Source organism: Nerophis lumbriciformis, linkage group LG11, assembly GCF_033978685.3.
Source record: "Nerophis lumbriciformis linkage group LG11, RoL_Nlum_v2.1, whole genome shotgun sequence".
Lineage (NCBI taxonomy): Eukaryota > Metazoa > Chordata > Actinopteri > Syngnathiformes > Syngnathidae > Nerophis > Nerophis lumbriciformis.
The window spans coordinates 52,350,828-52,363,329 of record NC_084558.2 but is presented as its reverse complement, the minus strand read 5'-3'; the positions used below and the strand labels follow the sequence as shown (position 1 = coordinate 52,363,329).

At 39.4% G+C, this 12,502-nt stretch overlaps 1 protein-coding gene across 6 annotated transcripts in view; it reads right to left on the bottom strand.

Moving 5' to 3' along the window:
* sec31a (SEC31 homolog A, COPII coat complex component) overlaps positions 1–12,502 on the bottom strand; it is a 116,115-nt gene that overhangs the window by 39,421 nt on the left and 64,192 nt on the right. For all 6 annotated transcript variants that reach the window (XM_061966328.1, XM_061966326.1, XM_061966329.1 and 3 more), the window contains exons 15-17: positions 12,295–12,473; positions 1,425–1,551; positions 1,207–1,352 (exon numbers count right to left, since the gene is read on the bottom strand). In XM_061966328.1, coding sequence (XP_061822312.1) covers positions 1,207–1,352; positions 1,425–1,551; positions 12,295–12,473 — 452 coding nt within the window. The remainder of the gene's footprint in view (positions 1–1,206; positions 1,353–1,424; positions 1,552–12,294; positions 12,474–12,502) is intronic.

Here is a 12,502-nt window from a genome sequence, read left to right as displayed (position 1 = left end):
AGATAGCTCTACTTGGGTTTTCGTACACCCTGGCCCCCACCTTGCAAAAACATGAAACAAAGACTGTTGTGATGCCAGAGATCACTAATTTATATTTGATTTGTCTTTTCGAAGGGTTACTCTCCAACTGGGTTTCTTTTGTGATTGATGCTGTATTACTGCCTTTTAAACAAAGCATTCCTGTTTTTGCTCATATAACAATCAGTTGTTTTTTTGCTCATTCTTCAGTAACCTGGATGTGGATTTATTTTATTTTTTAAATATTTTTTAAAATTCAAGATCAAAAACTTAATTTTCCAGTGTCAACGTTTTGTTTTTTTCCAAGAACAAAGGGTTACTCTCCAAATGCCGGAGATCACAAATTCATATTCAATTTGTCTTTTCAAAGGGTTACTCTCCAAATGGGTTTCTTTTGGGATTGATGCTGTATTACTGCCTTTTAAACAAAACATTCCTGTTTTTGCTCATATAACAATCAGATGGAGTTGTTTTTTTTGCTCATTCTTCAGTAACCTGGATGTGGATTTATTCTATTTTTTAAATATTTTTTAAAATTCAAGATCAAAAACGTAATTTTCCAGTGTCAACGTTTTTTTTTTTTTCCAAGAACAAAGGGTTACTCTCCAAATGCTGGAGATCACAAATTCATATTCAATTTGTCTTTTCAAAGGGTTACTCTCCAAATGGGTTTCTTTTGGGATTGATGCTGTATTACTGCCTTTTAAACAAAACATTCCTGTTTTTGCTCATACAACAATCAGATGGAGTTGTTTTTTGCTCATTCTTCAGTAACCTGGATGTGGATTTATTTTATTTTTTAAATATTTTTTAAAATTCAAGACCAAAAACTTAATTTTCCAGTGTCAACGTTTTTTTTTTTTTCCAAGAACAAAGGGTTACTCTCCAAATGCCGGAGATCACAAATTCATATTCAATTTGTCTTTTCAAAGGGTTACTCTCCAAATGGGTTTCTTTTGGGATTGATGCTGTATTACTGCCTTTTAAACAACATTTCCAGTTTCAAAGTTGTTTTTTTCAACAATACAACTTTTGGCCCTAATTTAGCTCCTTACAAAAAAAGGCCAAAACGCCAGCATGCCTAAAGTTAAATATTTTACACTCAGGTGTATACCTGAAAAATAAGCACAAAAAAAGTATGGTTGGAACTGGATGAAAAATGTGGGAAAAGAGGAGAAGCAGACCCACCTGCAGAGAGAGAGGACAGTGTCGCTCCAGTGCTGCGGTCCAGCAGGAAAGCAGCTTGTCCATGTTGCCGGCACAGATGTAGCACAGGCAGGCGTTCGCTTGCAGCTGAGCCTCGTCAGCCGCCTCTAGACGAGCCCCAAGGAGGTCTGACCAGCGTGACCGGAGGGGGCGTTAAAACGGCGTGGTCTGCGTGTGTGTGTGTGTGTCGCTGAACTCACCGCAAAGTGAGGAGAACTCCTCGGGCTGAGCGTAGGTCATGATGGCCGCCAGGGCTTCCCTCCAGTTGTGCAGGTCGCACGTCTTCAGGACGTCGTGCCAGTCTTTCATCACCACAGCGCTGATCAGCTGCGACACACACACACACACAAACACACACACACACACACAAACTGAGACCTTTCTACAATCCATCTATCAAACTTTATCTATGAAGCGCTTTTCATACATGAAAGAAATGCAGCACCAACTTCCAAACAATACCCCGCTGACACACACACAGAGGAAGAAATGAAGTGAGTACAGAGGAGCCAGGTGAGTAAACACTATCACTCCTCCTCCCTCGCTAAGTACTCGTACCCATTCTCAATTCATTACTACATCAACATTATTCAACTGATTCCAAAACTCCTAACACCGAGCCATTCATATCATCTACAACAATTGTGCTCGTATCAATATTTTCAAAAAGTCCCGGATTTCCCGAAATTCCCAAATTTCCAGAAAGTTCCCATGAATGAACGTATTCATAGTTCTACAATGCTTCTCAAAATTTAGCACCATTTTTAAACCCGAATCCAACCCTTCAACCATCCACCCACACTACTCTTCCAAAAATGGAACGCAAAACATGATTTCCTTTTTTCAAAATTCCCGCTTTTCCTGGAATTTTCTCCCTATTGACAATGAATGTGCAATATACAAACCTCTCCATATCCCACATGTCTCAACCGATTCAAGCCATTCCAACATCCACACACTCCACTCACCTTGACAATCAAACTACCATTTTCCAAGTTCAAAGAAATTCCAGGAATTTCCAGAATTCCTGGTTTTCCAAAGCCCTATTTTCACCTCTTCCTGGAAAGCTTTCACAGTCCACATTTTTCAACCGTTTTTGACCATTCCTCTTAGTTGGGACACCCAATGTTCATTTTTTCCGTACAAATTCCCTGTTTTACTAAAATTCCAGGAATTCCAAAATACCCATTCTCAATTCAAACTGTTACTCTGTCAACCGACTCCAAAATTCCAACTCCAACCCATTCATATTATCTAGGACAATTGTGCTAGTATCAATATTTTCAAAAAAAACCCGGCTATCCCGAAATTCCCAAATTTCCAGGAAGTTCCCATTCAAATGAATGGACGTATTCATAGTTCTATGATGCCCTAAATTCTTCACATTTGGCGCCATTTTCAAACCCAAATCCGACCTTTCAACCATCCACCCACACTACTCTTCAGATATATCGAACGCAAAACATGTTTTCTCTTTCCCCAAATTCACGGTTTTCCTGGAATTTTCTCCCTATTGACAATGAATGTGCAATATACAAACCTCTCCATATCCCACATGTCTCAATCGATTCAAGCCATTCCAACATCCACACTCCACTCACCTTGACAATCAAACTACCATCTTCCAAGTTCAAAGAAATTCCAGGAATTTCCAGAATTCCTGGTTTTCCAAAGCCCTATTTTCACCTCTTCCTGGAAAGCTTTCACAGTCCACATTTTTCAACCGTTTTTGACCATTCCTCTTAGTTGGGACACCCAATGTTCATTTTTTCCGTACAAATTCCCTGTTTTACTAAAATTCCAGGAATTCCAAAATACCCATTCTCAATTCAAACTGTTACTCTGTCAACCGACTCCAAAACTTCCAACTCCAACCCATTCATATTATCTAGGACAATTGTGCTAGTATCAATATTTTCAAAAAAACCCGGCTATCCCGAAATTCCCAAATTTCCAGGAAGTTCCCATTCAAATGAATGGACGTATTCATAGTTCTATGATGCCCTAAATTCTTCACATTTAGCGCCATTTTCAAACCCAAATCCGACCTTTCAACCATCCACCCACACTACTCTTCAGATATATCGAACGCAAAACATGTTTTCCCTTTCCCCAATTTCCCGTTTTTTTCTCCCCATTGACAATGAATGTGCAATATACAAACCTCTCCATTTCCCACATGTCTCAACCGATTCAAGCCATTCCAACATCCACACACTCCACTCACCTTGACAATCAAACTACCATTTTCTTAGTTGACCATTCCTCTTAGTTGGGACAACCAATGTTCCTTTTTTCCGTACAAATTCCCGGTTTTACTAAAATTCCAGGAATTCCAAAATACCCATTCTCAATTTAAACTGTTACTACGTCAACCGACTCCAAAACTTCCAACTCCAACCCATTCATATTATCTAGGACAATTGTGCTAGTATCAATATTTTCAAAAAGTCCCGGGTATCCCGCAATTCCCAAATTTCCAGGAAGTTCCCATTCAAATGAATAGACATATTCATAGTTCTATGATGCCCTAAATTCTTCACATTTAGCACCATTTTCAAACCCAAATCCGACCTTTCAACCATCCACCCACACTACTCTTCAGATATATCGAACGCAAAACATGTTTTCTCTTTCCCCAAATTCACGGTTTTCCTGGAATTTTCTCCCCGTTGACAATGAATGTGCAATATACAAACCTCTCCATATCCCACATGTCTCAACCGATTCAAGCCATTTCAACATCCACACACTCCACTCACCTTGACAATCAAACTACCATTTTCCAAGTTCAAAAACATTCCAGGAATTCCAGGAATTCTTGGAATGCCCTATTTTCACCTCTTCCTGGAAAGCTTTCACAGTCCACATTTTTCAACCGTTTTTGACCATTCCTCTTAGTTGGGACACCCAATGTTCATTTTTTTCCGTACAAATTCCCTGTTTTACTAAAATTCCAGGAATTCCAAAATACCCATTCTCAATTTAAACTGTTACTATGTCAACCGACTCCAAAACTTCCAACTCCAACCCATTCATATGATCTAGGAGAATTGTGCTAGTATCGATATTTTCAAAAAAGTCCCGGCTATCCCGAAATTCCCAAATTTCCAGGAAGTTCCCATTCAAATGAATGGACGTATTCACAGTTCTGTGATGCCCTAAATTCTTTACATTTAGCGCCATTTTCAAACCCAAATCCGACATTTCAACCATCCACCCACACTACTCTTCAGATATATCGAACGCAAAACATGTTTTCCCTTTCCCCAAATTCACAGAATTTTCTCCCCATTGACAATGAATGTGCAATATACAAACCTCTCCATTTCCCACATGTCTCAACCGATTCAAGCCATTCCAACATCCACACACTCCACTCACCTTGACAATCAAACTACCATTTTCTTAGTTGACCATTCCTCCTAATTGGGACAACCAATGTTCCTTTTTTCCGTACAAATTCCCGGTTTTACCAAAATTCCAGGAATTCCGAAATACCCATTCTCAATTTAAACTGTTACTATGTCAACCGACTCCAAAACTTCCAACTCCAACCCATTCATATTATCTAGGACAGTTGTGCTAGTATCAATATTTTCAAAAAGTTCGGGGTATCCCGAAATTCCCAAATTTCCAGGAAGTTCCCATTCAAATGAATGGACGTATTCATAGTTCTATGATGCCCTAAATTCTTCACATTTAGCACCATTTTCAAACCCAAATCCGACCTTTCAACCATCCACCCACACTACTCTTCAGATATATCGAACGCAAAACATGTTTTCTCTTTCCCCAAATTCACGGTTTTCCTGGAATTTTCTCCCCGTTGACAATGAATGTGCAATATACAAACCTCTCCATATCCCACATGTCTCAACCGATTCAAGCCATTCCAACATCCACACACTCCACTCACCTTGACAATCAAATTACCATTTTCCAAGTTCAAAAACATTCCAGGAATTCTTGGAATGCCCTATTTTCACCTCTTCCTGGAAAATTTTCACAGACCACATTTTTCAATCGTTTTTGACCATTCCTCTTAGTTGGGACACCCAATGTTCCCTTTTTCCGTACAAATTCCCGGTTTTACTAAAATTCCAGGAATTCCAAAATACCCATTCTCAATTTAAACTGTTACTATGTCAACCGACTCCAAAACTTCCAACTCCAACCCATTGATATTATCTAGGACAGTTGTGCTAGTATCAATATTTTCAAAAAGTCCCGGCTATCCCGAAATTCCCAAATTTCCAGGAAGTTCCCATTCAAATGAATGGACGTATTCATAGTCCTACGATGCACTAAATTCTTCTAATTTAGCGCCATTTTCAAACCCAAATCCGACCTTTCAACCATCCACCCACACTACTCTTCAGATATATCGAACGCAAAACATGTTTTCTCTTTCCCCAAATTCACGGTTTTCCTGGAATTTTCTCCCCGTTGACAATGAATGTACAATATACAAACATCTCCATATCCCACATGTCTCAACCGATTCAAGCCATTTCAACATCCACACACTCCACTCACCTTGACAATCAAACTACCATTTTCCAAGTTCAAAAACATTCCAGGAATTCCAGGAATTCTTGGAATGCCCTATTTTCACCTCTTCCTGGAAAGCTTTCACAGTCCACATTTTTCAACCGTTTTTGACCATTCCTCTTAGTTGGGACACCCAATGTTCATTTTTTCCGTACAAATTCCCTGTTTTACTAAAATTCCAGGAATTCCAAAATACCCATTCTCAATTTAAACTGTTACTATGTCAACCGACTCCAAAACTTCCAACTCCAACCCATTCATATTATCTAGGACAATTGTGCTAGTATCAATATTTTCAAAAAAACCCGGCTATCCCGAAATTCCCAAATTTCCAGGAAGTTCCCATTCAAATGAATGGACGTATTCATAGTTCTATGATGCCCTAAATTCTTCACATTTAGCGCCATTTTCAAACCCAAATCCGACCTTTCAACCATCCACCCACACTACTCTTCAGATATATCGAACGCAAAACATGTTTTCTCTTTCCCCAAATTCACGGTTTTCCTGGAATTTTCTCCCCATTGACAATGAATGTGCAATATACAAACCTCTCCATTTCCCACATGTCTCAACCGATTCAAGCCATTCCAACATCCACACACTCCACTCACCTTGACAATCAAATTACCATTTTCCAAGTTCAAAAACATTCCAGGAATTCTTGGAATGCCCTATTTTCACCTCTTCCTGGAAAATTTTCACAGACCACATTTTTCAATCGTTTATGACCATTCCTCTTAGTTGGGACACCCAATGTTCCTTTTTTCCGTACAAATTCCCGGTTTTACTAAAATTCCAGGAATTCCAAAATACCCATTCTCAATTTAAACTGTTACTATGTCAACCGACTCCAAAACTTCCAACTCCAACCCATTCATATTATCTAGGACAATTGTGCTAGTATCAATATTTTTAAAAAAAAAACGGCTATCCCGAAATTCCCAAATTTCCAGGAAGTTCCCATTCAAATGAATGGACGTATTCATAGTTCTATGATGCCCTAAATTCTTCACATTTAGCACCATTTTCAAACCCAAATCCGACCTTTCAACCATCCACCCACACTACTCTTCTGATATATCGAACGCAAAACATGTTTTCTCTTTCCCCAAATTCACGGTTTTCCTGGAATTTTCTCCCCGTTGACAATGAATGTGCAATATACAAACCTCTCCATATCCCACATGTCTCAACCGATTCAAGCCATTTCAACATCCACACACTCCACTCACCTTGACAATCAAACTACCATTTTCCAAGTTCAAAGAAATTCCAGGAATTTCCAGAATTCCTGGTTTTCCAAAGCCCTATTTTCACCTCTTCCTGGAAAATTTTCACAGACCACATTTTTCAATCGTTTATGACCATTCCTCTTAGTTGGGACACCCAATGTTCATTTTTTCCCGTACAATTTCCCTGTTTTACTAAAATTCCAGGAATTCCAAAATACTCATTCTCAATTTAAACTGTTACTATGTCAACCGACTCCAAAACTTCCAACTCCAACCCATTCATATTATCTAGGACAATTGTGCTAGTATCAATATTTAAAAAAAAAACGGCTATCCCGAAATTCCCAAATTTCCAGGAAGTTCCCATTCAAATGAATGGACGTATTCATAGTTCTATGATGCCCTAAATTCTTCACATTTAGCGCCATTTTCAAACCCAAATCCGACCTTTCAACCATCCACCCACACTACTCTTCAGATATATCGAACGCAAAACATGTTTTCTCTTTCCCCAAATTCACGGTTTTCCTGGAATTTTCTCCCCGTTGACAATGGATGTACAATATACAAACCTCTCCATATCCCACATGTCTCAACCGATTCAAGCCATTCCAACATCCACACACTCCACTCACCTTGACAATCAAATTACCATTTTCCAAGTTCAAAAACATTCCAGGAATTCTTGGAATGCCCTATTTTCACCTCTTCCTGGAAAATTTTCACAGACCACATTTTTCAATCGTTTATGCCCATTCCTCTTAGTTGGGACACCCAATGTTAATTTTTTCCCGTACAATTTCCCTGTTTTACTAAAATTCCAGGAATTCCAAAATACTCATTCTCAATTTAAACTGTTACTATGTCAACCGACTCCAAAACTTCCAACTCCAACCCATTCATATTATCTAGGACAATTGTGCTAGTATCAATATTTTCAAAAAGTCCCGGGTATCCCGCAATTCCCAAATTTCCAGGAAGTTCCCATTCAAATGAATGGACGTATTCATAGTCCTACGATGCACTCAATTCTTCAAATTTAGCGCCATTTTCAAACCCAAATCCGACCTTTCAACCATCCACCCACACTACTCTTCAGATATATCGAACGCAAAACATGTTTTCCCTTTCCCCAATTTCCCGTTTTTTTCTCCCCATTGACAATGAATGTGCAATATACAAACCTCTCCATTTCCCACATGTCTCAACCGATTCAAGCCATTCCAACATCCACACACTCCACTCACCTTGACAATCAAACTACCATTTTCTTAGTTGACCATTCCTCCTAGTTGGGACACCCAATGTTCCTTTTTTCCGTACAAATTCCCGGTTTTACTAAAATTCCAGGAATTCCAAAATACCCATTCTCAATTTAAACTGTTACTATGTCAACCGACTCCAAAACTTCCAACTCCAACCCATTCATATGATCTAGGACAATTGTGCTGGTATCAATATTTTCAAAAAGTCCCGGGTATCCCGAAATTCCCAAATTTCCAGGAAGTTCCCATTCAAATGAATGGACATATTCACAGTTCTGTGATGCCCTAAATTCTTTACATTTAGCGCCATTTTCAAACCCAAATCCGACCTTTCAACCATCCACCCACACTACTCTTCAGATATATCGAACGCAAACTCACGGTTTTCCTGGAATTTTCTCCCCGTCGACAATGAATGAGCAATATACAAACCTCTCCATATCCCACATGTCTCAACCGATTCAAGCCATTCCAACATCCACACACTCCACTCACCTTGACAATCAAACTACCATTTTCTTAGTTGACCATTCCTCCTAATTGGGACAACCAATGTTCCTTTTTTCCCGTACAAATTCCCGGTTTTACCAAAATTCCAGGAATTCCGAAATACCCATTCTCAATTTAAACTGTTACTACGTCAACCGACTCCAAAACTTCTAATTCCAACCCATTCATATTATCTAGGACAATTGTGCTAGTATCAATATTTTCAAAAAAACCCGGCTATCCCGAAATTCCCAAATTTCCAGGAAGTTCCCATTCAAATGAATGGACGTATTCATAGTTCTATGATGCCCTAAATTCTTCACATTTAGCGCCATTTTCAAACCCAAATCCGACCTTTCAACCATCCACCCACACTACTCTTCAGATATATCGAACGCAAAACATGTTTTCTCTTTCCCCAAATTCACGGTTTTCCTGGAATTTTCTTCCCGTTGACAATGAATGTGCAATATACAAACCTCTCCATATCCCACATGTCTCAACCGATTCAAGCCATTCCAACATCCACACACTCCACTCACCTTGACAATCAAATTACCATTTTCCAAGTTCAAAGAAATTCCAGGAATTTCCAGAATTCCTGGTTTTCCAAAGCCCTATTTTCACCTCTTCCTGGAAAGCTTTCACAGTCCACATTTTTCAACCGTTTTTGACCATTCCTCTTAGTTGGGACACCCAATGTTCCTTTTTTCCGTACAAATTCCCGGTTTTACTAAAATTCCAGGAATTCCAAAATACCCATTCTCAATTTAAACTGTTATTATGTCAACCGACTCCAAAACTTCCAACTCCAACCCATTCATATTATCTAGGACAATTGTGCTGGTATCAATATTTTCAAAAAGTCCCGGGTATCCCGAAATTCCCAAATTTCCAGGAAGTTCCCATTCAAATGAATGGACGTATTCATAGTTCTATGATGCCCTAAATTCTTCACATTTAGCGCCATTTTCAAACCCAAATCCGACCTTTCAACCATCCACCCACACTACTCTTCAGATATATCGAACGCAAAACATGTTTTCTCTTTCCCCAAATTCACGATTTTCCTGGAATTTTCTCCCCGTTGACAATGAATGTGCAATATACAAACCTCTCCATATCCCACATGTCTCAACCGATTCAAGCCATTCCAACATCCACACACTCCACTCACCTTGACAATCAAACTACCATTTTCCAAGTTCAAAGAAATTCCAGGAATTTCCAGAATTCCTGGTTTTCCAAAGCCCTATTTTCACCTCTTCCTGGAAAGCTTTCACAGTCCACATTTTTCAACCGTTTTTGACCATTCCTCTTAGTTGGGACACCCAATGTTCATTTTTTCCGTACAAATTCCCTGTTTTACTAAAATTCCAGGAATTCCAAAATACCCATTCTCAATTTAAACTGTTACTATGTCAACCGACTCCAAAACTTCCAACTCCAACCCATTCATATTATCTAGGACAATTGTGCTAGTATCAATATTTTCAAAAAGTCCCGGGTATCCCGCAATTCCCAAATTTCCAGGAAGTTCCCATTCAAATGAATGGACGTATTCATAGTTCTATGATGCCCTAAATTCTTAAAATTTAGCGCGATTTTCAAACCCAAATCCGACATTTCAACCATCCACCCACACTACTCTTCAGATATATCGAACGCAAAACATGTTTTCTCTTTCCCCAAATTCACGGTTTTTCTGGAATTTTCTCCCCGTTGACAATGAATGTGCAATATACAAACCTCTCCATATCCCACATGTCTCAACCGATTCAAGCCATTCCAACATCCACACACTCCACTCACCTTGACAATCAAATTACCATTTTCCAAGTTCAAAAACATTCCAGGAATTCCAGGAATGCCCTATTTTCACCTCTTCCTGGAAAGCTTTCACAGTCCACATTTTTCAACCGTTTTTGACCATTCCTCTTAGTTGGGACACCCAATGTTCCTTTTTTCCGTACAAATTCCCGGCTTTACTAAAATTCCAGGAATTCCAAAATACCCATTCTCAATTTAAACTGTTACTATGTCAACCGACTCCAAAACTTCCAACTCCAACCCATTCATATTATCTAGGACAATTGTGCTAGTATCAATATTTAAAAAAAAAACGGCTATCCCGAAATTCCCAAATTTCCAGGAAGTTCCCATTCAAATGAATGGACGTATTCATAGTTCTATGATGCCCTAAATTCTTCACATTTAGCGCCATTTTCAAACCCAAATCCGACCTTTCAACCATCCACCCACACTACTCTTCAGATATATCGAACGCAAAACATGTTTTCTCTTTCCCCAAATTCACGGTTTTCCTGGAATTTTCTCCCCGTTGACAATGAATGTGCAATATACAAACCTCTCCATATCCCACATGTCTCAACCGATTCAAGCCATTTCAACATCCACACACTCCACTCACCTTGACAATCAAATTACCATTTTCCAAGTTCAAAAACATTCCAGGAATTCTTGGAATGCCCTATTTTCACCTCTTCCTGGAAAGCTTTCACAGTCCACATTTTTCAACCGTTTTTGACCATTCCTCTTAGTTGGGACACCCAATGTTCCTTTTTTCCGTACAAATTCCCTGTTTTACTAAAATTCCAGGAATTCCAAAATACCCATTCTCAATTTAAACTGTTACTATGTCAACCGACTCCAAAACTTCCAACTCCAACCCATTCATATTATCTAGGACAATTGTGCTAGTATCAATATTTTCAAAAAGTCCCGGGTATCCCGAAATTCCCAAATTTCCAGGAAGTTCCCATTCAAATGAATGGACGTATTCATAGTCCTACGATGCACTCAATTCTTCAAATTTAGCGCCATTTTCAAACCCAAATCCGACCTTTCAACCATCCACCCACACTACTCTTCTGATATATCGAACGCAAAACATGTTTTCCCTTTCCCCAAATTCCCGTTTTTTTCTCCCCATTGACAATGAATGTGCAATATACAAACCTCTCCATTTCCCACATGTCTCAACCGATTCAAGCCATTCCAACATCCACACACTCCACTCACCTTGACAATCAAACTACCATTTTCTTAGTTGACCATTCCTCCTAGTTGGGACAACCAATGTTCCTTTTTTCCCGTACAAATTCCCGGTTTTACCAAAATTCCAGGAATTCCGAAATACCCATTCTCAATTTAAACTGTTACTACGTCAACCGATTCCAAAACTTCCAACTCCAACCCATTCATATTATCTAGGACAATTGTGCTAGTATCGATATTTTCAAAAAGTCCCGGGTATCCCCAAATTTCCAGGAAGTTTCCATTCAAATGAATGGACGTATTCATAGTTCTACAATGCCCTAAATTCTTCAAATTTAGCACCATTTTCAAACCCAAATCCGACCTTTCACGCATCCACCCACACTACTCTTCAGATATATCGAACACAAAACATGTTTTCCCCTTCCCCAAATTCCCAGTTTTCCTGGAATTTTCTCCCCATTGACAAGGACTAATTGCATACGCTCTCTCCTCTTAAGGGGGCTTACCTTGGTGATCTTACTGTGCGTTTTCCTGAAATACTTCCTCTGGGTTTTCTCCAGGAGCTCGGCCCCACCGGCGATGGCCAAGATGATGCTGTCGGCCATGCGGTTGTCATGGAGACAGAGCTCCACGGCTGCCTCAAAGTCGCCGGTCAGCAGGGCCTGCGTGATCAGTCCATCCACATCTTGCAGAGGGACAACAAACAAATGATCA